The sequence below is a fragment of the Mustelus asterias genome, chromosome 3, assembly GCF_964213995.1.
Source record: "Mustelus asterias chromosome 3, sMusAst1.hap1.1, whole genome shotgun sequence".
NCBI classification, from domain to species: Eukaryota; Metazoa; Chordata; class Chondrichthyes; order Carcharhiniformes; family Triakidae; genus Mustelus; species Mustelus asterias.
Window position 1 is genome coordinate 9,810,913 of NC_135803.1, and position 27,098 is coordinate 9,838,010.

At 42.4% G+C, this 27,098-nt stretch overlaps 1 protein-coding gene and 1 pseudogene across 1 annotated transcript; one reads left to right on the plus strand and one right to left on the minus strand.

Annotated features, from left to right (window-relative positions):
* The first annotated feature begins 2,230 nt into the window (after nucleotides 1–2,230).
* Nucleotides 2,231–17,333, plus strand: LOC144482838 (extracellular calcium-sensing receptor-like). The gene is made up of 7 exons (XM_078201690.1): nucleotides 2,231–2,260; nucleotides 8,269–8,369; nucleotides 11,112–11,403; nucleotides 12,759–13,595; nucleotides 13,696–13,923; nucleotides 16,044–16,167; nucleotides 16,429–17,333. Exons 3-7 carry the CDS (start codon nucleotides 11,146–11,148, stop codon nucleotides 17,331–17,333), a joined length of 2,352 nt encoding a protein of 783 aa, XP_078057816.1. The 5' UTR covers nucleotides 2,231–2,260; nucleotides 8,269–8,369; nucleotides 11,112–11,145.
* On the minus strand, nucleotides 10,451–10,984 carry LOC144485807 (NADH dehydrogenase [ubiquinone] 1 alpha subcomplex subunit 5 pseudogene; annotated as a pseudogene).
* Nucleotides 17,334–27,098: the final 9,765 nt, after the last annotated feature.

The following is a 27,098-nucleotide window of genomic DNA, read 5'->3' on the forward strand; positions in this document are numbered from 1 at the left end:
CGCCCAAGCTTGCTAAAAGCTATATGTGTCCATTTGCAGGAACTTGTCCTTTGCAGGCAAAGGGAATATGCCTGGTTATTGCACCTTTCTTGAGTTAAACAAAAGCATGGGGGAAATTGTTTTCTGGTGCATTCTCCATGGCAACACCAATCAACAACCTTTACCCGTGCAATCTGAAATGTTAATCCCTTTGAAATTTAACATTCCTGCATCTGCCTATGAATGGAAGCTGAAAAGCTGAGACAGCAAATTTGTTTTTTTTAATTCTCTAGTTCCATACTGCCAAGCAATAGGCCAGTTCTATAAGAATCAGGAGATCTGCTTGGCCTCTTTCTTGCCCATTATCTGTCCTGATGAGTGTATGTTGAAAAGCTTCGACAGCATCTCACTTTTATCAGCAAAGCTAGCCGAATTTTTAAAATTTATTTATTTGTGGGTTGTAGTTATGGCTAGCTACGTCAGCACATCTAAGAGTCTTTGAGAAGGGGGTGATGAACTTGATTCCTGAACCAGAGCAATCCATGCGGTGTGGGTATATCCACATTGCACCCAGGAAGAGGGTTCCAAGATTTTGACCCAGCAACAGCAAAGGAACAGCAATATAGTTCTAAGTCAGGATGGTGTGTCTTTGAGGGGAACTTGCAGCTGATGCTGTTTCCACGTGCCTATAGCCCTTGTCTTCCTAGGTGGCAGAGGTTTTGTGAATGGAAGATGCTGTTGAAGAAACCTTGGCAATTTGCTGCAGGGAAACCTGTATGAACAGGTAAAGCCATTGTATAATTGAGGACCCGTTGGATTCCAATTGTCTTTTGTGCATCCTCTTCAGATAAAAACAATCTGTCCCACTATCTGGTTGGCAATGGTCAAATCCAGAAGAGAATCATATGACCTCCACATATTCTCTGTTGAGTTACAGTCCATTTTAACAATGTAACCATTTGGCCATAGCTATTGCCTGATATTCCTGTGGAATAAATCATATCCACCATTCACTAGTTCAAGTTTCGATGCTGTCTATGTCTGCCTGCAGCATGCAGTGATGTGCTTCATTCTCTGATGAGTTGTAAATAAATGGAACACTATCAAATTAAAGTTTAAAGTTAATTAAATTATCAGTTAAATCGATAGCAAGAAGTGATATAGGATCAGAAGGCATAGAACCTCTGTGGGTAGAGTTCAGGAATCGCAAAGGTAAAAAGACCCTGATTGGAGTTATGTACAGGCCTCTTAGCTGTAGTCAGGATGCGGGGCAGAAAATAAATCAGAAGATAGAAAAGGCATATAAAAAAGGCAATATTACAATAATCATGGGGGACTTCAATATGCAGGTGGACTGGGAAAAGCAGGTAGGTAGTGGATCCCAAGAAAAGGAATTTGTGGAATGTCTGAGAGATGGGTTTTTTGGAGCAGCTTGTGACAGAGCTTACTAGGGAACAGGCAATTCTGGATTTGGTGATGGGAAATGAGGCAAAATTGATTAGAGAACTTAAGGCAAAGGAACCCCTCGGGAGCAGTGACCACAATATAATAGAATTTACCCTGCAGTTTGAGAGGGAGAAGCTGGAGTCAGATGTGTTGTGGGAAAAATCCACTAGTAGTCAGACTTCGAGATTCAGAAAATACGATTTATTTAACGGAGCTCCGGGAGTCAAGGCACAAGTTCGTAGAATACCTTTTCTCCCTAGAATGTCGGGAGCGGTCCATTTTTATACCCTTTACACAATGGGTAAACCGGTGATTCGAACATTATCACATCATTTAAGCAGGTACAAACAGATATAGACGTTTAACATAGTATTGTTCTTATGAATGGGTACATTTCCTCATGTCTGTATCTATTAATGGTTAGTTTCGGCTCATTCAGGTGTTAATTGATTTCCTCACATTCATATTTTCCCGCTCTTCCTATGGCTAATCTATTCTCTTTGTTTCGGGTTTTCCTTATCTTAAAAGATGTCTTGACCCTTGGCTTGGCTTCCTGAGGTGATTGTTTGCTATGAGTCACTGTCTGTGATTAAGAAATGGCTTGTCTGTTATGTTTTGATTTAAAGTGATTTCTGATAAGTGGGAGCCGGTGTCTGCTTTTTGGCTCCTTTCCCAGTTAACTCTTTATGTGCCAGGCAGCCATTTTAAAGTGTGTTCTCCTTGTATTTTTCCCTTCACAGATGTAATGGTATTACAATTAAACAACAGTAACTACAAAGACATGAGGGAGGAGCTGGCCAGAGTTGATTGGAAAGGGAGCCGAGCAGGGAAGACAGTGGGACAGCAGTGGCAGGAGTTTTTGAGAGTTATTCGGGAGGCACAACAGAAATTCATCCCAAGGAGGTGGAAACATGCTGAGGGGAGGACGAGGCATCCATGACTGATGAGGGAAGTCAAGGACAGGATAAAAGCAAAAGAAAAAGCATACAAAGTGGTGAGGATTAGTGGGAAGCCGGAGGATTGGGAAGCCTTTAAAAGCGAGCAGAGGGCAAATAAAAAAACAATAAGGGGGGAGAAGATGAAATATGAGTGTAAGCTAGCTAGTAATATAAAAGAAGATAGGAAGAGTTTTTTCAATATATAAAAGGTAATAGAGAGGCAAAAATAGCCATTGGACCACTGGAAAATGAGGCTGGAGAAGTAAAAATAGGAAACAAAGAAATGGTAGAGGAACTGAATAGTTACTTTGCATCAGTCTTCACCTTGGAAGACACCACTGGGATGCCAGAGCTCCAGGAGAGTCAGGGGGCACAGATGAGTAGAGTGGCCATCACTAAGGAGAAGGTTCTGGGGAAACTGAATGGTCTGAAGGTGGATAAATCACCTGGACCGGATGGACTACACCACAGGATTCTAAAAGAGATAGCTGAGGAAATTGTGGAGGCATTGGTGGTGATCTTTCAGGAATCACTGGAGGCAGGGAGGGTACCAGAGGACTGGAAAGTAGCTAATGTAACACCACTGTTTAAGAAGGGAAGGAGGCAGCAGACAGGAAATTATTGGCTGGTATCCTGACTTCGGTCATTGGCAAGATTTTGGAGTCCATTATTAAAGACGAGATCGCAGAGTACTTGGAAGTACATGATAAAGTAGGACTGAGTCAGCACAGCTTTGACAAATCTGTTAGAGTTCTTTGAGGAGGTAACAAGGAAGTTAGATAAAGGAGAACAAGTGGACGTGATTCATTTAGATTTCCAGAAGGCCTTTGACAAGGTGCCGCATAGGAGACTGTTAAATAAGTTAAGTGCCCATGGTGTTAAGAGTAAGATCCTGGCATGGATAGAGGATTGGCTGACTGGCAGAAGGCAGAGAGTGGGGATAAAGGGGTCTCTTTCAGGATGGCTAGTGGTGTGCCTCAGGGGTCAGTGCTGGGACCACAATATTTCACAATATGCATTAATGATTTGGAGGAAGGAACTGAAGGCACTGTTGCTAAGTTTGCAGATGATACAAAGATATGTAGAGGGACAGGTAATATTGAGGAAGCAGGGGGGCTGCAGAAGGACTTGGACAGGGTAGGAGAGTGGGCAAAGAAGTGGCAGATGGAATACAATGTGGAAAAGTGTGAGGTTATGGATTTTTGGAAGGAGGAATGGAGGCATAGACAATTTTCTAAATGGGAAAATGCTTAGGAAATCAGAAAAGTGACTTGGGAGTCACTGTGCAAGATTCTCTACAGGTTAATGTGCAGCTTCAGTCAGCAGTTAGGAAGCAAATGCAATGTTAGCATTGATGTCGAGGGGGCTAGAATACAAGAGCAGGGATGTACTTCTGAGGCTGTATAAGGCTCTGGTCGGACCCCATTTGGAGTATTGTGAACAGTTTTGGGCCCCATATACAAGGAAGCATGTGCTGGCCTTGAAAAGAGTCCAGACGAGGTTCACAAGAATGATCCCTGGAATGAAGAGCTTGTTGTATGATGAACGGTTGAGAACTCTGGGTCTGTACTCGTTGGAGTTTAGAAGGATGAGGGGGGATCTTATTGAAACTTACAGGATACTGTGAGGCCTGGGTAGAATGGACATGGAGAGAATGTTGCCATTAGTAGGAAAAATGAGAACCAGAGGGCACACCCTGCGGGTGAAGGGAAGATCTTTTAAAACAAAGATGAGGAGGAATTTCTCAGCCAGAGAGTGATGAGTCTGTGGAACTCTTTGCCGCAGAAGGCTGTGGAGGCCAGGTCATTGAATGTCTTTAAGACAGAGACAGATAGGTTCCTGATTAATAAGGGGGTCAGGGGTTATGGGGAAAAGGCAGGAGAATGGGAATGAGAAAAATATCAGCCATGATTGAATGGCAGAGCAGACTCGATGGGCTGAGTGGCCTAATTCTGCTCCTATGCCTTATGGTCTTATTGTCTTAAATGATCAGAAAACATATATCCTTAAGACACCTGAAAGCTTTCTGAGACAACAACTGAGTTGTACAGCTATGAACAATTTTGTATGATTCTGGCCAATCACGATCTATCATGGTCATTACTTGAAGCTGTAGCTAAATCGAACAGGGTTTGAACATATATTGACAAGATATCTTCATAGTCATCATAGAAACCCTACAGTCCAGAAAGAGGCCATTCGGCCCATCGAGTCTGCACCGACCACAATCCCACCCAGGCCCTACCCCCATATCCCTACATATTTTACCCACTAATCCCTCTAATCTATGCATCCCAGGACACTAAAGGGCAATTTTAGCATGGCCAATCAACCTAACCCGCACATCTTTGGACTGTGGGAGGAAACCGGAGCACCCGGAGGAAACCCACGCAAACACGAGAAGAATGTGCAAACTCCACACAGACAGTGACCCAAGCCGGGAATCGAACCTAGGTCCCTGGAGCTGTGAAGCAGCAGTGCTAACCACTGTGATACCGTGCCGCCCCAACTCCACACAGACAGTGACCCAAGACTTAATCTTAAGTTATTCAAAGAGCTAACATAGGCAGGATGGACTGAATTGTCTTCTGTGCTGTGTAATTCTCTTAAAGGTTGCTGTAAAAGGATGCATGCCATATTGTCAATGAAGATGCCCTTGGTTAGGCCTTCATTCCATCAATATGCCCAGTTTTCATCTCTATGCTGGGGAATATTAATGCATCAGAAAGGATGCTGAGATGTGCCTCAAGATTAATGCCTTGTATAAAATGCATCAGGTAGCCTCAACAAGCTGATTCTGTGTTTGTTAGGGAAGGATAGTCATTTGGTTGATTTGATGAAAGTTTTAAGAGTAATGAAACCACTAGATTGTGATTATATAAACCAGTTATTTCAACTCCGTAGGCTAAGGAGGACCAGCATCACATTTCCAAGTTATGTACGAATAGAATTAGGTTGAATGTTGGATGGCCCTCTCTTTTCAGAAAATACAGTCGGTGTGGAAGTTTCATCAGTGAAAGGAGAGCAGGACCTCTCTCTGACTGGGCTGAAGATCACCTCATCTAAGGGATAGGCACTCATAATGTCTGCCTGGAAAGTGTAATCTTCTGTAAGGTTTAAGTTCAGGAGTCACTGACCCAGAAATGGGGTCAGGCTGCTGAGTGATTTTTCTGTTCTTTATTAGGAAGCAACACTTCAAATATGATGCATCAGCTAAATACAGAGGAAAAGCATATCCCCAATGAAAGGTAAGGATGGCTTGAAGGTCTCAAGGACAAAGGGACAAATGAACCAGATTTTGGAAGCTGGAGGGTGGTAGCCTATTGCTGCTGCAGTTTGCAATCGCTTTCTTCTCGACTAACCAAGGTGCTAGGAATCTCTCTTTTCCAGATTTCCTTCATCTGAAGAAGACTGACCTGTATGGGTCACTTTTGAAAGATGCAATGTATGCTTAGCCCTGTTTGCTTCAGTCATCGCAAAGGCTTCATTTGTGCAAAGATTTCATGTTAATATACTTCTGCCTATGTAACTAACTCTGCTTAGCTTAAAAAAATTCACTGCTAAGCTTGACTACCTTTTAAAACTCAGAAGGGTTAACTAAAAATTGACTGCATTCCTGAAAAGTACACATCAGGTAAATAACCACAGCTGATAGGATTGCTTTCCAGACAGAGATAGACTGCAAAAAACATTTCCAATAATGAGATAAGAATTGATATATTGTGGAACTGTGTGTTCAGTTTCCAGTTTGTTTTTGAGGTTGGTGCTCAGTGTGATCAGTACAGAGGATGGCAGTAAAAGCCAGTCTCCAAGTTCGCTTTTTCTTTTCTGTTTCTGTCATGTTAATTTAATTCTTTTAACTCCTGGTCAATAAAAGAAATTAATTAAAAAAAACCCATACCAAGTGCTGTCTCCTCATCTGTTCAAAGGAATGAATGGACCCAACAACTTTGAAAAACCCTTCCTGTCCAAAATGATATTTCCCCACTCAGACAGTTGGTATATATATGGGTCATGAGATCCAACTTTATCAGGAATGTTTGTGCTTGAGACATATCCTTAGCAGAGAAAACAGTCATATCCTATGTTTTCAAGTGGCCATGGAAGCTTTCTCCATAAAATTTCTACATTACTCATTACATTTCTTAAGACTTTTAAGGTTATTGAGCAATAATTTCTTACACTTCTAGTTACGACCCCCGAATGAGGTTGGAGGTGAATACCCCCTTATCCCTAATTTATCTCAGTTATACAGTTTTTAACATTTCCCTGGAGATGACATGGCTCCAGGTGGGTTGGGAAATTTTATGCATTGTGATCCATATGGCATAACAATTCTGTTGGAGAGGCTGGATATCGGGAAGAATATTCTATTCTTTAGCGTCATAGATAAATAGTGGCCAAGCAGTAAGGTTGCCCCTGTAAAGGGTAAATCAGTCCTCAGGATGGTTGATGGGAGCAGCTGAGGCTCATTGATGGCTGGGGCTCTGGTGGGGGAGGTGAAAACGGAAGGCTTCTGGACCAGCCGCGAGAAAGCCACCTCCAGGTGCTAGAAGATCAACCAGCCCAAAAAGGGACAGTTAACATCATAGATGGGCTAACTGGCACAGCCAGGGGATTCCTTCTGCATGCTGACCTGCCGCTGGGATGGTCTGACTGCCCAGAAGCAGGAAGGGGATAGGTAGTTCCATTTTGAGACACATTACTCCTGGATTGGGAAGATTCCTCCCATTTTCTCCTCCTTCAGATATCATGCCCCAGAGAGGAGGGGTGTGAGGGATATTTGTGACCATGGACTTTCATTTGATTAATCTATGATCATGCTTGGTCAGGTCTGTAGTGGTTTGTCATTGCCCCTGCAGTATGGCTAAGCGGGAGACTCTCCCAGTCTTACCACCTGTCAGGATTTACAGGTTGGCAATCAATCTGTTTGGCCTCTTTATGATTGCAGCATTTGTGGCCAACTTAGGTGGAACTTGAACCCAGAACTTCTGGCCCAGAGACAGCCACACTGTCACTGTGCCACAGGACTGTACGCTCTCATTTTTTGTAAACTGCCCAGTTCCTTCACGGTGGCGGGGCCAAAATCCTGGAACTCTCTCTCGAACAGCATTGTGAGTGTACCTACACCATGGACTTGCAGCTGTTCAAGAAGACAGCACCTTCTCAAGGGCAATTAGGGATGGACAATAAATTTTGGCCTAGCCAGCGAATGAATGAACTACTTTTAAAAATTATTTTGATAGAACAGGAGGAACATCCATTAAACGTGAACTTTACCACAATGTCCCTTAATTAAAGCCAATAAGCAAATATTTTCGCTTGCACAGAAGCGGCTACTGACGATGTTAGCCTGATGCTTTGGCGCGCTCCTATCAAAGTCTTCGTTTTTTTTTAAAGCAAAGATGTAAATTTATTTAAAATAAAATCAGCTAAAATCACCAATAGCTTCAGGAGAGAGGAATTTAATAGGAATGGGTTAAACCTTGTTCCGCGAACATTGCCAACAATAACATCTGTCCTTTCAAAGCCAGCTTTGAGCTGTCTCTAATAGAGCTGTTTAATCCTGAAGGATCCGCAGGGCGGTGCTAATGTATTTGTTGTTTGTATTGTGTTGGCGGAACATAATTAATTGCCGTTGTTCTTCCCGCTGGATAGATGACAGTATATTGGTTTAAACCCCCCTCCCGGGGGTTCACGGATATTTTTAGTTCGGAAGAACAAAATTATTCGATCATCCATGAAATGCGAAAGTATATGACCCCACAGAATGTCTGCGGTAACAGTCGCTATGAACGGCCAATTGCTTTGGGGGCTATTGTTAACGGCGAGTGTTACCATGTCGAGGACAGACACCCTAACATGTAAACACCGGGAAATGTATGATCTGTTCAGTCTGTCCAAGGATGGGGACATCATTATCGGCGGGATTTTTGTCCTGCATTCCGGCGTGGATAAACCAGACCTTTCATTTGAAACGAGACCCAAGGCAGTGAAATGCAAAAAGTCAGTTAAGTGAACTTACTGATGAGCTGTTTGGGCGGATGTTTGGGCGGATGGTGTTAGGCGCGGTGCAATCTTGTTCACTGACTGCCTTACTGTTGCTTCGTTCCTCTCAGATGTAGTTCGGCATTTATCAATTCACAGATTCCGGTGTAAACTAGGGTTGTTTCTACTTAGCACTGGGATGAGGGGGAAGGAAAGATAGAATAAATACCGTTGTATTTGACTTTAACCTGGTGTTGCGAGACTTCTTACTATCATATTTGAAAAGTAACGTGTTTCAAAATAATCTAAAACGGAGAAGGTAGAAACAGCAACATAAAAAGAAACCTATTTTACAAACCGACCCGATGAAAATGTGAGCTTATTTTCGGAAATTGTAGATGTAACCACATATGTGTTAAGTTGTGACTATTCCGTATCGAAATATTGAAATGATTCCTGATAACAATGCACATGCCCGAATTAATAAAACATTAAACGCAGTCACCGTTCCCACATTTCAAAATAAGGAAATACGACTAATTATTAATCGTCAGTAAGATAATTTAGGTCTATTGAACGAACAGTGCGCCCTTTCTAACTGACGCAATAGATTAATGATGTTAAACTGCATAATAATCTCGCAAATGAAACGAGGATCTGAATAAACAATTTGGGCAGATCGTCTGTGTTGCTTTGATTCTGAGACGGAGTTTCTAACACAGTTGCAGCTTGTAAGTATGAATGGGGTCGAGTTTAAATACCATCCTGACTCGAAACGTTGGCTCTATTCCCTATCCATAAGTGCTGTCAGACCTGCTGAGATTTTCCAGCATTTTTCTGTTTTCGTTTCAGGTTCCTGCATCCGCAGAAATTTGCTTTGATCTTAATATGGAGTAAATTCTGTTTCAGGTGAGCAACATTCGAGTATGTTTTTGCTGCCGCAGAGGTAAGTGTTTGGGGAGGCAGCACTGCTAGAGCCACCAGCGCCGAATGGTGACCTAGTGGTATTATCGCTAGACTATTAATCCAGAAACTCAGTTAATGCTCTGGGGGCCGAGGTTCGAATCCCGCCAGGCAGATGGTGGAATTTAAATTCAATAAAAAATATCTGGAATTAAGAATCTACTATGACCATGGAACCATTGTCGGAAAAACCCATCTGGTTCACTAATGCCCTTTAGGGAAGGAACTCTGCCATCCTTACCTGGTCTGGCCTACAAATGACTCCAGAGTCACAACAATGTAAGAGAAGTGGCAGTTAGTTAAACACTGGATTAACGCTTTGACAAAGGGTCATCTGGACTCGAAATGTCAGCTCTTTTCTCTCCTTGCACATGCTGCCAGACCTGCTGAGATTTTCCAGCATTTTCTCTTTTGGTGGTTGACTCTCAACTGCTCTTTGGCAATTCTAACTTTCTGGGAGGAGCGGGAGATGGCCAGTAAGAGCATCTATATGTCCAAGATCAATTTTGTAAAAAAAAAAAGCAGAGTGCGTTCCAATTGCTGGAATTTAGAATATCTGAAACTCTCTCTAAATTTATTTTCACGATTTAAAAAAAATATTATTTAGAGTTGGTTTTAGGACGAAGACCGAACACAGATATTTCTGCAACTCTTGATTTGTTTTTTGAAGATTTTCTCTCTCTTTCTTTGATCATCTTGTGGTCCCAATCTTCAAATTAGACCCCCAGTCAGAGTCGGGAAGGGCAGTTGTACTCTTTTGCCAAACTCCTGTCAATGTCGCTCTGCCCATTAGTCGCACCCAGAGTTCTGGATCGACAGCTTCCTCGAAATCTCAGTCTTGCTTGCGGTAAAACACCACAACTTCAAATAGGAACAGGCGATCCACATGTTATGGGAGGGGTCATTCTCCACTGATACCGAAAGAATCACATTTAAACACAGCTTTGCAAAATCTCAGCTTCTCCCGAAATGCATTGAGGCCAATGTATTACTTTTGAAGTGGGGTCATTTGTTCTATAGAAAAAAAAACCTCAGTCAGTTTTGTAATGTTTCGGGAATTCATTTTAATGACATGTATACAGGTTAGAATTGACAGAACAGACAATATGGTTTGCTAAATAAAGCAAACATGAAGTTTAAAGTGTCCATTTCCATTGATTGTGAGGTGCTTCTTCTATTAATGGTTCCCAAGGTTTCCACTTGGCCATTTTATATGCCAGAGAAAGTTCATTCTCAGCCTATGAAATGACTTCCTCTATCTGCCCACAGTTGATTTTGTCTTCTAGATTTTGAACAGCACGCTCCGATTTTGCAAAGTTAAACCGTTCATTGATGGTCTGCTTGGTGTACTTCCTACTGGCTGCATCCTGAGGGATGGGTTGCAGAACAGTAAGAATTCTGCAATACAAAATTCTCAACGTCTCACCCAATCCAGTCGTTTTCTTCAGGATTCCGCGGTGCACTGTTCCACAACTGGATTCCACTAAGACAGTGACGTGTTAATTAGTTTGAAGGAGCTAGTTGGTAGATAAATATTGACCAGGACACTGGGCTAATTCTAATGCTTCCCCCCCCCCCCCCAATATTATCATTCTTTCCCTGGCCAAGTGAGCAGGTTGGTTTATGTAATTGAAAATACAGTATTTCCAGCAGCTTTGCGGCTCCTCCATCTTGTGCAATCATCCAATTCCAAACTGGACTATATTGTGAGTGAAGTCAGAATGCATGCCAATAAAAAAATGGTCGGAAAAAATCGATTCACATTAGTCATAACCTGAAAATATTTCTGTCCTGCAGTTTTGAATTTCGAACACTCCGTTTCATACAGGCGATGATCTTTGCCATAGAAGAGATAAACAAGAACCCAGACCTCCTTCCAAACCTTACACTGGGCTACAAGATTTACGATTCCTGCAATCTGCCTCATTTTTCTGTTAAAGCTGCTTTCGAATTGGTAAACGGTCAGGAACTAGTAGCCTCAGACCAGACGTGCGAACAATCCTCCTTGGTCCCAGCCATTGTTGCCGAGTCGGGATCCTCACAGTCTTTGGCAGTAGCTGCGTCAATCGGCCCTTTCAGGGTCCCCATGGTAAGGCAATTTTGCCACTTTACTGCCCGTTACTTTTAAGGTAATTCGGTAAATGATCTGAAACTTGTCTGGTACCCTGTGTGTGACAGCAAATAGGCTAGTACATAGGCTGTAGCATTAGCCAACAATCCTGTTTCTTTCCGTTTGAAGAAAAAAGTTTTTCCCTAATTTCTGTTGGAAAATAATAATTTGTTCTGCGCCAAACATTTCAAACCACATATCCCCAACCTGCAGTTATTACTTGTATCCTAAAGACAACAAGAAGTCTCACAACACCAGGTTAAAGTTCAACAGGTTTATTTGGAACCACGAGCTTTTGGAGCGCTGCTCCTTCTTCAGGTGAGTGATGAAGGAGTAGCGCTCAGAAAGCTCCTGATTCCAAATAAATCTGTTTGACTTTAACCTGGTGTTGTGAGTCTGCTCACTGTCCCCAGCTCAGTCCAACGCCGGCATCTCCACTCTATGCCTAACCACAATGTTTAACAATTACCTGTGCAGTGAATGGGAGGGAATGTTTTCCATCCTTAAGCATATAAATTCATTGAATCATAGAATCCCTGTAATCCAGAAAGAGGCAATCCGCTATCTCCACCACCTAGAAGCACAAGGGCAGCAGACGCATAGGGACAGCAGCACCTGCAGGTTGCCCTCGAAGCCGCACAGCATCCTGGCTTGGATGTATATCGCCCTTCCATTACTGATGCTGGGTCAAGATCCTGGAACACCCTCCCAAGCAGTGGTGTACCTACACCATGTGGACTGCAGCAGTTCAAGTAGGGGACTCACCACCATCTTGTTAAGGGCAACTAGGGATGGACAATAAATGTGTCTTCGCTAGTTTTTAAAGTTTATTTATCAGTATCACAAATAGGCTTACATTAACATTGCAATGAAGTTACTGTGAAAATTCTCTGGTCGCCACACTCTGGCGCCTTCTCAGGGAGAATTTAGCATGGCTAATGCATCTAACTAGCACGTCTTTCAGGCTGTGGGACGAAACTGGAGCATCCATAGGGAACGGGGAAAACGTGCAGACTCTACACTGACAGTGACCGAAGATGGGAATCGAACCCCGGTCCCTGGCGCTTTGAGGCAGCAGCACTGTCCAACGGCCCGCCCATAATTCCCTGAAATAATAAAAAAGTGGAGCATTTGGTAATGATCTCAATTAGAGTTTGTTGTTGATTTCATTGCAATAGTGACTGCATTTCAAAAGTACTTAAAAGGCGGCGAAGCACATGGGACATCTTGAGATCACGATAGGCGCTATATAAATACAAGTTTTTAATTATAATTTTCGCTACAAGGTATTATTAATTCCCTTTTTTTCTGTTTCCAATTTGTTTGTATCGCAGGTGAGCTATTTCGCCACTTGCGCCTGTCTCAGCAATAGGAGAGCATTCCCTTCCTTCTTTAGAACTATCCCAAGCGATTACTTTCAGGCGAAAGCTTTAGCCCAACTGGTCAAACGGTTCGGGTGGACTTGGATTGGAACGGTTAAAAGCGACAACGATTACGGTAACTTTGGAATGCAGGCGTTCACGGAGATTGTCCAGAAGCTTGGAGTTTGTATTGCTTTCTCCGAATCTTTCCACAGGACGGATCCGGAAGAAAAGTTGCTTCGCATTGTCCACATTATACAGACATCTACGGCCAAGGTTGTGGTGGCCTTTCTTGCTCAAAGGGATATGGCCATGCTCCTGAAGGAAATTGCGCGGCAGAATATATCTGGCGTACAATGGGTGGGGAGTGAAGCCTGGATTGCAACCTCGCTTCTCCCGCCAGATCAAAATAAAAGGTTCCTTACTGGAGCGATCGGGATTGCGATTCGTGGAGTGAACATCCCAGGGTTTAAGGACTTTTTAATGCGCCTCCATCCTTCCGTTTACCCTGGCAATCCCATAGTGGAAGAATTTTGGGAAAAAACATTTAGCTGTAGCCTGAGGATGATAGAAAACGGTACAGGGAACACCCCGCCTGCCTTTCAGAGCAACCAATGCACTGGAAGAGAGAAGCTACAGACAGTGACTAACGCCTATACACATGCAACTCAACTAAGGGTTACCAATAAAGTTTATGAAGCTACTTATGCTGTAGCCCATGCACTTCAGAATATGTTTTCTTGTGAAGATGGTAAGGGCCCATTTATCAATAGATCTTGTGCAAGTATTTCCAATTTTCAGCCTTGGCAGGTAAGTCCAGCACAAAGAACTCGGGAATATTCTATTGCAAATTAACACTGCTGGCACGCACCTTCAGTTGATTTATATAATGTTCACTTTCTTTTCGAAGCTTTTGCATTACATGCAAACAGTCAATTTCACAACTAAAATTGGAGAGAGGGTACATTTCGACGAAAATGGGGACTCGGTGGCAACATACGACATTGTCAACTGGCAGCTGAATGGTGAGGACTCTGCCGTTGTTCTGACAGTCGGGCACTATGACGGATCTGCATCACCAGGAAAACAAGTGATGATAAATGAAGGATCTATTGTTTGGAGCGGCGGTCAGAGCAAGGTAATCTGTGAAAAGGCGGCTGCAATTTTAACCCAGAAATGATGAATTTTAAAGACGGCAGTGATGCACAACAATTTAATTGGAGAGTTCACTGCCCATGTGTGTGTGAGAGAGAGCGAGAGTGTGTGCCAGAGAGCGAGAAAGTGTGTGTGTGTGAGTGTGTGAGAGCGAGAGTGTGTGAGAAAGCGAGAAAGTGTGTGTGTGAGACGAGAGTTTGTGAGAGAGTAAGTGTGTTTTTGTGAGTGTGATAGAGTGAGTGTGTGTGTGTGAGTGTGTGAGGGACCGAGAGAAAGTGTGTGAGAGAGTGTTTGTGAGATAGTGTGTGTGTGAGAGTGTGAGAGCGAGAGTATGTGAGAGTGTGTGAGAAAGCGAGAATGTGTGTGCATCACAGTGTGTGAATGAATGAATGAATGCGTGCGTTATTGTGGGTGAGTGAATGTGTGTTTGCAAGCGTGTGTGTGAGAGAGAGAATGAATGTTAGTGCGTGTGAGTGTGTGTGCGCGATTGTGTGTGTGAGTTTGTGTGTGCGTGCAACGTACGAACACAGATACTGGAGGAGGCCCTTCAGCCCCTGGTGTCTGCCACCATCAATTCGATCGGCTGACCTGTACCTTAACGCCGTTTGCTCACCTCAGCTCCAAATCCCTGATAGCCCAAATCAACACAAATCTGGTTTCTTTTCAAACCTGAATGCTCAAATTTTCCAAACATCCACAACACTTTGGGGAGGGAATTCCAGATTTGTGCTACCCTTTGTCTGTAAAAACGTGCTTCCTGATTCTATTCTAACTGGCCTAGCACTAATTTTAATATCATGTCCCCACGTGTTCGATTGTCCGGCGGACCAAATAGATTCTCAGTATCGACTCGATCACAATCTCTCTGCCTGTAATTATTTCTACTACACCACTAGAATCATAGAAACCCTACAGTGCAGAAAGAGGCCATTTGGCCCATCAAGTCTGCACCCACCCAGGCCCTACTCTCATATCCACCCGCTAATCCCTCTAACCTACGCATCTCAGGACCCTAAGGGGCCAATCAACCTAACCCGCACATCCTTGGACAGTGGGAGGAAACCGGAGCACCCGGAGGAAACCCACGCAGACACGAGGAGAATGTGCAAACTCCATACAGACAGTGACCCAAGCCGGGAATCGTACCCAGGTCCCTGGATGTGAAGCAGCAGTGCTAACCACTGTGCTACCGTGCTACTAGTTTGATGAATTGTCGCAGGGATAAGACAAGGCAATGCAACTGCTTTCGGATAATTTTAAGAAACGCGAAGTATAAACAGAACTAAAACCGCAACATGGCTAATTACAGAGAGACAGTGAAACAGAGGATAGGAACAGGCAACTATTGGTTATGTACACATTAGAGACCGTGCAGGAAACTCCTGAAGATTTGAGTTGTGTGATGGATATGCACAGCTGTATAGGTGTAACGTAACGCAAGAAAGTGACTCGGGGAGGGGAATTGGGAAAATTGCCGCAGCCCAGTGGATTATCTGATTATTCAATAGAATGGGAGTGATCTTGAAAATGGATAGTTAAATAGTCTTTCATTCATGTAGCCGCAACCAGGGATTTTGACTCATCTGTGCTCTCTCAGGTCAGGAAAATAATTGAAAATATTGAAGAAACGCTGAGAATTTTAAAACAGGACATTTTGAGAGATGAGCGGTGAAAGGGCGTGCAGTACACGCAGAATAGAGAAATAATCAACAGAATGAAGAGACAGAGAAATCCGGGGGGCAGATATACAGGTGTCCATAGTGTAAACTAAGTGGTTTCAATGAATGTAAGATTGGCAGAGATGTAAGACGCGCGGGTAAGTGGGTTAGGTGGGAGGTCAGGTGTTTGTCGTGTGTCGATACAGACTCGATGGCCGAAGGGCTTCTACTGCACTGTATGATTCTATGATTTCGCAATGGCCTATGGATCTTATCGCACAGTTAAGCCTACCCCACAATATGTTCAAATAGCATTTCCCAGGAATTTTTCAAGAGGTTTGTGTGTCCTGTTGCAATATGCATGTCACACAAACTCCGAATGAAGGAAGAACATGTTATTGGAGAGAAGTAGAACTGTTTGTCACCCTCATATATTTGCCAACAGGTCCCTCGATCAGTTTGCTCCGACAGTTGCTTGCCCGGAACGAGGAAAGCTGCTCGGAAGGGACAGCCGATTTGTTGTTTTGATTGCATACAGTGTGCGGAAGGAGAAATGAGTAACACCACAAGTAAGTGTCGACATCAATCATAAAAGCAAATTACTGCGGACGCTGGAATCTGAAACCAAAAGAGAAAACGCTGGAAAATCTCAGCAGGTCTGGCAGCATCTGTAAGGCGAGGAAAGAGCTCTTTTCTCTCCTTACAGATGCTGCCAGACCTGCTGAGATTTTCCAGCGTTTTCTCTTTAGACATCAATCATTATCTGTTTTGCATGCATTGTTCTCAAATTTTTGTTTTTATCAAATCTAATTCCTGTTTCTACTTTCAAGATTCAATTGATTGTATAAAGTGCCCCAGCGAGTCCTGGCCCAGCGCACAGCAAGATCAGTGCCTGGAGAAGAAAGTTGACTATCTTTCATTTGAGGACATCATGGGAATTGTTTTGACCGCAATCGCGTTGGTTGGAGCTTCCATCACGGCGAGTGTCGGCGGCATTTTCTTGTTTTACAAAGACACTCCAATCGTGAAAGCCAATAATTCGGAGCTCAGCTTCCTTCTCCTCTTCGCATTGACGCTCTGTTTTCTGTGTTCCCTTGCATTCATCGGCCAACCCTCTGGATGGTCTTGTATGTTACGCCACACAATGTTTGGTATCATTTTCGTCCTCTGCGTTTCCTGTGTTTTGGGGAAAACCATTGTGGTGGTGATGGCATTTCAGGCGAAACTTCCCAGCAGTAACGTGGCCAGGCTGTTTGGTCCCGTACAACAACGCCTGACTGTGTTTAGCCTTACCCTGGTACAGTGCTTAATCTGCATCGCCTGGCTAATGGCAGCGCCGCCCTTTCCTGTCAGAAACACCAAATATTTTCAAGAGATCATCATTCTGGAGTGTGATGTGGGATCTGAAGTAGCATTTTATTGCGTCCTTGGCTACATCGGTTGCTTGTCTGCTGTTTGCTTCGTTGTTGCATTTCTAGCTCGGAATTTGCCGGATAGCTTCAATGAGGCTAAATTCATCACATTTAGTATGCTAATATTCTGCGCCGTTTGGATATCATTCATTCCAGCTTATGTCAGCTCCCCTGGCAAGTTTACTGTAGCGGTGGAAGTGTTTGCTATTTTAGCATCTAGCTTTGGTTTATTGTTCTGTATTTTTGCTCCTAAATGTTATATAATACTGCTGAAACCAGAGATAAATACAAAAAAGCATTTGATGGGTAGAATGCTCTCTTAAAAATTCTAAGGGACATTCGTAACGGTTACACCAAAACATACGAATGGTCCTTTCTCTTTCAGTCGATAGATCCTTTGATCTCATATTTCAAGGTTTCAATGGATAAGGAATGTAACTCAGCAATGCTTGTTCTGTATTTATGAATGTATACCACATACGGCAATATGTGTTGTAGTTTGTCGGTATCTAATAAATATTTGCTGACCTGTTCGCATTGTTATGGCGTTCTTTATGAATATCAAGTTACAAATTGATTTATCTACCCCAAAAAGGAAGCAGATTCAGAGAATCATAGAATCCCTATAGCGCAGAAGGAGGCCATTCGGCCCATCGAGCCTACACCGACCAAACCCCACCCAGGAGCTATCCCCGCAACCCCAGGATTTATCCCACTAGTCTCCCTGACACTAAGGGGCAATTTAGCGTGGCCAATTAACCTAACCTGCACATCTTTGGCAATAGTAACTTTCAAAAGGGAGTTAGGAAAGTGCTTAAAAATAAAATAAAGGCGGGTCCGTGGGGAAAGAATACGATGGCTGAACAATTGGGCTAGTTCTTTTGGAGGGACGCCACAGGCATGATGGAGCAAATGGCCTCCTTCTGTGCCATGAAAGACAAGTACATGACCGGAATTTCACCATCTCGCCCGCCACAGGAATCGGAGTGGGCGAGGGGTGGAACATGGAAAGGTCTGTTGACCTCGGGCGGGATTTTCTGGCCGTCATCGCCCGGAAACAGGAAAATCTCGCCTGAGGTCGGCGGACCTTTCCATGGTCCGCCCCTGGCCCGCAACGAATCTGTGGTGGGCAGAATAGGAAAATTCGCCCCTATGAATCTATGATTGTAGTTATCTTAAATAAATATTTATTTCTTCATCTCTGTAAATATTTGCTTTTAGCAAGTAATACCTGTATTATTTGTCAGTTGAACTTCTCAGCAATGGCCACGCACGTTTTCAGATGTGCCTTCTATCCGGATCAAAACAGTTTTCACAGACAATGCAGTTTTATTCTCACTTGCTTACTCATAAATGCAAGTGGCCTGTTTTACTGCTACTCAAGATTTATAGAACAAGTCTGGAATTTTATTTTTGGCAGCGGGCTGTGAGAGTGTCATAGAGCCATAGAGCTTTACAGCACAGAGAGAGAGAGAGAGAGAAGACCTTCGGTCCATCGTGTTTGCGCCGGCCATCAAGCTCCTATCCTTTCTATTTCCATTTTCCAGCACTTGATCCGTAGCAAAGAACAAAGAACAGCACAGCACAGGAACAGGCCCTTCGGCCCAACAAGCCTGTGCTGACTCAGATGCCTCTTCAATCCAATATTTTCTTGCCTCTATGTAGTCCATATCCCTCTATTCCCTGCCTATGCAGATGCCTCTTGATCGTTGTTATAGAATCTACTTCCACCACCCCCTCGAGCAGCGCGCTCCAGGCTTCCACCACCATCTGTGTTAAAAACCTGCCCCTTACATCTCTTTTAAACTTTCCTCTCTCACTTTCAACCTATGCCCCCTGAGTAATTGACCCTTCGAACCTGGGAAAAAGACACTGACCATCCACTCTATCCAAACCTGTCATAATCTTGTAAACCTCTATCAGGTCCCCCTCATCCTCTAACGCTTCAATGAAAACAATCCAAGTTTATTCAACCTTTCTTCATAGTCCAGATCCTCCAAACCCCAGGCAACAATCAGGTAAATCACTTCTGCACCCTTTCCAATGCATCAACATCCTTCCAGTAGTGTGGCAACCAGAATTATACACAATTGTACAGAATTGTGACCTTGTATGCTATGGCATTTCAGGTGTTCCTGCAAATGCTTCTTAAACGTTGTGTGGATTCCCGCCTCTACCACCCTTTCAGGCAGTGAGTTCCAGATTCCCACCACACTCTGGGTTAAAAGGCTTTCCTCAAATCCCTTCTAAATCTCTTGCCCCTGACATTGAATCTACTAAGAGGAAACATTTCTTCATATTTATGACCCTCATAATTTTGTACTCCTCAATCAGGTCCACATCCAGTCTCAATCTTCTCTGCTCTAAGGAAACGCCCTGGTCTAACAGCCATTTTTCATAGCTGAAATGCTCCAGCCCAGCTAACAACCTGGTGAATTTCCTAGAGTCATAGAGGCATACCACGTAGAAAAGACTCTTTGGCCAATCGAGTCTGCACTGACAATAACTACCACTAAAATCACACTTATCCTATTTTCCTGTTCTTGTCCCATATCCTTGAATATTATGATATTTCAAATGCTCATCCAAATATTTTTCAAGGTTGTAAGGTTTCTGGCGTTGACTACCTTCCCAGGCAGGGGATTCCACATTTCTACCACCCTTTGGATGAAAAAGGTTTTTTCTCAAATCCCCTCTGAATCTCCTGCCCCTTACCCTAAACTATGCCCTCTCCTGATTGACCTCTCAACCAAGGGAAACAGATGCTCCTTATCCTATCCATGCCCCTCATAATCTTACAGACCCCCTTGTTTCCCGTTAGCTTTCTCTGCTCTAAAGAAAACACCTCTGCACACTTGCCAGTGCAATCACATCCTTCATATAGTGTGGCGACCAGAACCACATAAAGTACTCTAGCTGTGAGTGAATGAGCCTTTTATACAGTTCCATCATAATCTCCCTGCTCTTACTCTCAATGCCTCAGCTAATAAAGGCAAGTATCCCATATGCCTTCTGAACCACCTTATCCACCTGTCCTTTTGCCTTCAGTGATCTTTGGACGTGCACCCCAAGATCACTCTGCTCTGTGCTTCCGAGAGTTTTACTGTTCATTCTGTATTCCCTTGCCTTGTTAGTCCTCCCAAGATGCATCACCTCACACTTTTCTGGGTTAAATTCCATTTGCCACTGTTCTGCCCATCTAACCAGGCTGTATATATCATCTTGTTAATTAAGGCTTTCCTCCTCACTATTTACCACACCATCAATTTTCGTGTCATCTGTGAACTTAGTGATTTTACACCCACATTCATGTCTAGATCACTAATGTGCCATCATCATCTTTTATCAGTGGTGGGAAAGGTAGCTGATCCCACCTGCTGGCCCACCCTGAGCTCAATTCAGCCACTTCTTCTCCTCTATTTGCATTTACTAATGATGATGGACTATTGGGGATGGTTGGGGTGAGGGTTGGTGAATACAGGAGCAGTACAGCATGACAGACCATCCAGTAAAACCTGGCTACATCCCAACTGGCTCAGGGGTGGGATGATCTAATTTTTTGTCACTCCATGGGCCATGGAGGGGCCTTTCAGTGGCAGTGGTCCCATTTCTAAAAAAACCAGTCATGGGACTTGGGTGTTACTGGCCGGGTCAGCATTCATTTTCCATCCCTAAATGCTCTTCAACTGAATAAGCTGCTAGGCCATTTCATGCAGCATTCGGGTCCAGGAAAAGATGGCACATTTCCTTCCCTAAAGGGCATTAGTGAATCAGAGGGGTTTATACGACAAATCAACATCAGAATTATAATTCCCCCATTATTATTGTTATTAAATTCAAATTTCATCATTGTCATGGTGGCATTTGAACCGATCATTGCTCTGGCTCTTTGGATTACGGGTCCATTATGCCACCATTCCCATCGCCAAGGCATTGCATGTGCTTCACATGCCATACCACCAACACCTCCACTCCAAATCCCACCATAAGACTATAAAACGTAGGAGCAGAAGTAGACCTTTGGGCCCATCAAGTCTGCTCCACATTCAATGAAATAATGACTGATCTGATGTAATAATCCTCAAATCCATTACCTTATCTCCATACCTTTGATTCCCTTACTGATTAACAAAAACTGTCTATTTTAACTTTGAACATACTTAACGACCCAACAGCTACAGTCCTCTAAAGTAAACAATTCAACAGCTTCACTGCCTTCTGAGTGAAATATTTCCTCCACATCTCTGCATTAAATGGACGACCCCCTTACTCTGAGATTATACCATCAGGTCACAAGAGGAATCAACCTCTCGGCATCTACTGTGTCACACCCCCTGAGAATCCTATGAGTCTCAATAAAGTGGCATCTCATTCCTTTAAACATGAATGAGTACAAGCCCAACCAACTCAACCTCTCCCCTTAAGAAAAATCCTTCCATACCTGGGTTTAACTGCCCCTAATGCCAATATATGTTTCCTTCACCGTATTCCAGGAATGGCCCAACTAGTATCTTGTATAGTTTTAGCAAGATTTCCTGATCTTTATACTCCATTCCCTTTGAAATAAAGGCCAACATTGCATTTGACTTCCCAATTAACTGCTGAACTTGCATACCAGCCTTTTGTGACTTATGCACGAGAATCCCCAAATCCCTCTGTGTTGCAGCTTTCTGCAGTCTTTCTCCATTTAAATAATATTCAGCTCCTTTATTATTCATGCTTTGAATTCCAAGGAGGGATTTAGAAACATGGCTGAGAATTTTAATATCAAGGCATTGCTTGACTCGGAGCCAGTGGAGGTCAGTGTGATCTGATAGGTGAACATGACTTGCTGTGAGTTAGAGCATGGGCAAGCAGAGATTTGGATGATCTCAAGTCTCCAAGAGTAGAATGTGCAAGGGCAGCCAGGAGTGTATTGGGATAGCTGCAATCATTGCTATTACTATCAATGGACATTTTATGGGTCATCCTGGAGAGGACTAAAATATCTTAAGCTGCATATTGGTTTTGCAGACATGAAGGTGCTGATCAATATTTATTCCTCAACCTGTCACCTAACTTCAACACTCCCATCCTTCAGATTATCTGGCCATTATCACATTGTGGATTTGGGGGAAAGGCTATGAGCAAAGTTGCTGTCGCATTCCCTACACTGTAATATGATTCAATTACATAAGAAATAGGAGCAGGAGTAGGCCATCTAGCCCCTCAAGCCTGCTCCGCCATTCAATAAGATCATGGCTCATCTGATAGTGGGTTCAGTTCCACTTACCCGCCCGCTCCCCATAACCCTTAATTCCCTTAATGATTAAAAATCTATCTATCTGTGACTTAAACACATTTAACGAGGTAGCCTCTACTGCTTCATTGGGCAGAGAATTTCAAAGATTCACTACCTTCTGGGAGAAGTTCCTCCTCAACTCTGTTCTAAATTGACTCCCTCGTATTTTGAGGCTATGCCCCCTAGTTCTTGTTTCCATTGTAAGTGGAAATAACCTCACTGCTTCTACCCTGTCTAGCCCCTTCATTATCTTATATGTCTCTATAAGATCTCTATAAGAATTACAGCAAAGTTCTTTGTGAAGTCTTGAGTTTGGGAAAGGCGCTCTATCAATGCAAGTTTCTTTTTTTAGCTGGGGTAAAAATCACTTGAGTTATCACTTGTAAAACATAAAACTTATGTTTTACCCCATATGTTTTAAGGAATAAAATAAACTCAATGATTTTTACCCCACCTCAATAAATTGTATTGCAGCAGAAGGCCTCCGTTATTGCATTATTGCTCCTGAGCACTCTTTCTTTGCCTTCGCTCATGAATAGCATGATCTGCAGACATTCTACATTTTATTCTTCTCCTATAATTTCAGTGTCGATTCCATAACCCAGATAACTACTGATGATGGAAAATCCTTTTGTCTGTTGCAACTTCAATGACACTTTCCAGATTTAACATTATCTCCCCACCTGCAGATCACCTCACCCATGAACACATCACAGGTCTTATTGCTTTACAGGAAATGATCGTTCCTAAACTATTAGCATGTAAGTACATAGAATTATAACAACAGATTATGCATTTTCGCATGCACATTATCTTAGATAACATTTAACTCATTATAGGTAATCCAAAAAAAAACTTTTATAAAAGTTGCCCCAAATTTAAATAGTGGCGTCACAAGGTTCAAGAATATGTTCAATTTATCCCTCTTCAAACAGTTACTTTTTCCCCTTGATGTTCAAAACCCATGAAGACTGTCTTTCCAATACCCTTTGTTTGTCAAAAAATAAAACGTATTAATCTCTATACTTCAGGCACCTTTCCATTTTATATGAGTTGCTATTCCATGAACTCAACTTATTTGAACAATTCAATATCAGAAGCAACTTCATCCAGTCTTGGTGTTTTTAAAATCGAGTTATCAGAAAGAGTAATGTCTACAGTTGTTATGGAAGTTAACCAGAACTAATTACAAACACTTTAACTCAAAAGTTGATGAAGAATAACATACAACTCTGAATGAGTTAAGGCCAATTCTTTCTTTTTAATAAAACAAAGCCTTTAGTCCAAATTGTCACTATGCTATGTAAACATTTTTGAAGTCTTGAAGTTGCCAGAATCCCTGTTGTCTGTGATTCATGATCAACCTATTTTACCAGCATAATTAAGGACCCCACACACCCCGGACATACTCTCTTCTACCTTCTTCCATTAAGAAAAAGGTACAAAAGTCAAAGGTCGTGTACCAGTCTATTCAAGAACAACTTCTTCTGTGCTGCCACCAGATTTTTGAATGGTCTTACCTTATATTGAACTGATGTTTCTCTACCCCCGAGCTATGAATGTAACACTACATTCTGCACCCTCTCCTTTCCTTCTCCCTTATGTACTCTATGAATAGTATGCTTTATCTGTATAGCGCGCAGGAAACAATACTTTTCACTGTATCCCAATACATGTGACAATAATAAATCACATCAAATCAAATTTAAAAAACCACAAAAACACAAGATGCATTTGGCTTGCAGCCAAGTGAGTTAATTTGATCTATATATAACCATCCATTAAAAAATAAAATTTCTAATCTTCACTATATTTAACTTTCCATTCAGTTAAATGTTTGAAATTATTTAATCTTGGGTGTGGTTACTGGCCATAATCCATGCTCATGTATATAAAGTTAAAATTTATTTATTAGTCAAATGTAGGCTTACAGTAACACTGCAATGAAGTTACTGCGAAATTCCTGTAGTCGCCTATTTTACCAGCATAATTAAGGACGCTATTTTACCAGCATAATTAAGGACCCCACGCACCCTGAACATACTCTCTTCTACCTTCTTCCATCAAGAAAAAGGTACAAAAGTGTTAAACAATTGAACAGAAATAGTTACATTTCTGCAGTTTAAGAAAGTAAAGTAAAGTTTATTTATTAGTCACAAGTAGGGTTACATTAACACTGCAATGAAGTTAATGTGAAAATCCCTAGTCGCCACCCTCTGGCACCTGTTCGGGTACACTGAGGGAGAATTTAGCATGATCAATTCACCTAACCAGCACGTCTTTCAGACTGTGGGAGGAATCCACAGCACCCAGAGGAAACCCATGCAGACATGGGGAGAACATGCAGGCTCCACACAGACAGTGACCTAAGTCGGGAATCGAACCCAGGTTCCTGGCGCTGTAAAGCAGCAGTGCTAACTACTGTACCACAACAAGAAATTTCAAATGGAATGACATCATCACTACACCTTAAAATTAAGGACAAAGAAACACAGTCTCTCCTTTAACAAAAAACTTTAAACTGTTCTTCCAAACTCCAAACTTTAGATCTTTTTTATACTATAAACTAAAAATATTTGGGATTATCCCAAACTCAAACTGTTTATTTTCAAATCCCAATTTCTATTCTTTCATCTCAAAAAAATCCCTTTTATTTTATGAGAATTATGCTCAAAGCAACTTTCCAAATGTTGCACATAATACATATACGGCACGTTGGCGCAATGGTTAGCACAGCGCCAGGGATCTGGGTTCGATTCCTGGCTCGGGTCACTTTCTGTGTGGAGTTTGCACTTTCTCTGTGTGGGTTTCCTGCGGGCGCTCCGGTTTCCTCCCACAGTCCGAAAGACGTGCTGGTTAGGTGCATTGACCTGTCCAGGCGCCGGAATGTGGCGATGACAGGAATTTCGCAGTAACTTCATTGCAGTATTACTGTAAGCCTACATTTGACTAATAAATAAATTTTAACTTTATATGCATGAGCATGGATTATGGCCAGTAACCACACCCAAGATTAAATAATTTCAAACATTTGTTTCAAATCGCTTTTAATCCAGCTCACAACTTTCTTTTTTTAAATCAGTGTTGAATCTATTGTTACAAAATCACAATTTAGGGGACAAAACATTAAAACTATAAACTGACAAACAAAAGAAATCCAAACAAATTCTTGATCATGCACACAAACACTCATGAACTCATTGGAAGCTTCCCATACATATTCAAACAGCATTTCCACAGCATTTCATTTTGCTTTCATTCAATCTTAACAATTTCAGACTGAAATCAAAATAGAATATTCAAATAAAACAAAGGGATTAGATTAAGGGTTTTGTCTCATGTTTTCTTCAAAAACTGTGATTAGAAATAAAAGAAAAAAGTTAATTCTCACAATAAATTATTTAAATGTTTGTAAGGTTAACAATCAGTCTTTCACAACCATAGTGGGCCTTTGAGGAAAGATATAGTGGCATTGGAGGAGTTCAGAGAGGTTCACCAGATTGATTTCAGAGATGAGGGATTTATCACGTGAAGAGAAGGGAGCTTGGGGACATAAATAGTGATGTCTTGAGGAGTGTACATATTACAGAGAAGGAGGTACTGGAAGTCTTAAAGTGCAGCAAGGTAGATAAATCCCCAGGGCCCAATGAAGTGTATTCCAGGACATTGTGGAAGGCGAGGGAGGAAATTGCGTGTCTCCTAGCAGAAATATTTCAATCATCAATAGTCACAAGTGAGGTCCCTGAAGATTGGAGGGTGGCAAATGTTGTGCCTTTGATTAAAAAGGGCTGCAGGGAAAAGCCTGTGAACTACAGGCCAGTGAGCCTCACATCTGTGGTGGATAAGTTGTTGGAATGTATTCTGAGAGACATGATCTGCAGGCATTTAGAGATGCAACGACTGATTACAGACAGTCAGCATGGCTTTGTGAGTGGAAAATCATGTCTCATAAATTTGATTGAGTTTTTTGAAGTGTTAACCAAGAAGGTAGATGAGGGCAGTGCAGTTGATGTTGTCTACATGGATTTTAGCAAGGTCTTTGACAAGGCACCGCATGATAGGTTGTTGCATAAGGTTAAATCTCATGGGATCCAGGGTGAGGTAGCTAAATGGATACAAAACTGGCTTGATGACAGAATGTGGAGATGCCGGCATTGGACTGGGGTAAACACAGTAAGAGTTTTAACAACACCAGGTTAAAGTCCAACAAGTTTATTTGGTAGCAAATGATGACAGAAGCCAGAGGGTGGTTGTAGAGGGTTGTTCTTCAAACTGGAGACCTGTGACCAGCGGTGTGCCTCAGAGATCGGTGCTGGGTCCCCTGTTATTTGACTCTTATATTAATGATTTGGATGAGAATGTAGGAGGCATGATTAGCAAGTTTGCAGATGACATCAAGATTGGTGGCATAGTGGACAGTAAAGAAGGTTATCTTCGATTACAACGGGATCTTGATCAATTGGGCCAGTGGGCTGATGAATGGCAGATTAATTTAGATAAATGCGAGGTGATGCATTTTGTTAGATTAAGCCAGGGCAGGACTTACTCAGTTAATGGTAGGGCACTGGGGAGAGTTACAGAACAAAGAGATCTAGGGGTACAGGTTCATAGCTCCTTGAAAGTTAGTCACAGGTGGACAGAGTGGTGAAGAAGGCATTCAGCATGCTTGGTTTAATTGGTCAGAACATTGAATACAGGAGTTGGGACGACTTGTTGAAGCTGTAAAAGACATAGGTAAGGCCACACTTGGAACATTGTGCACAGTTCTGGTCATCATATTATAGAAAGGATATTATTAAACTAGAAA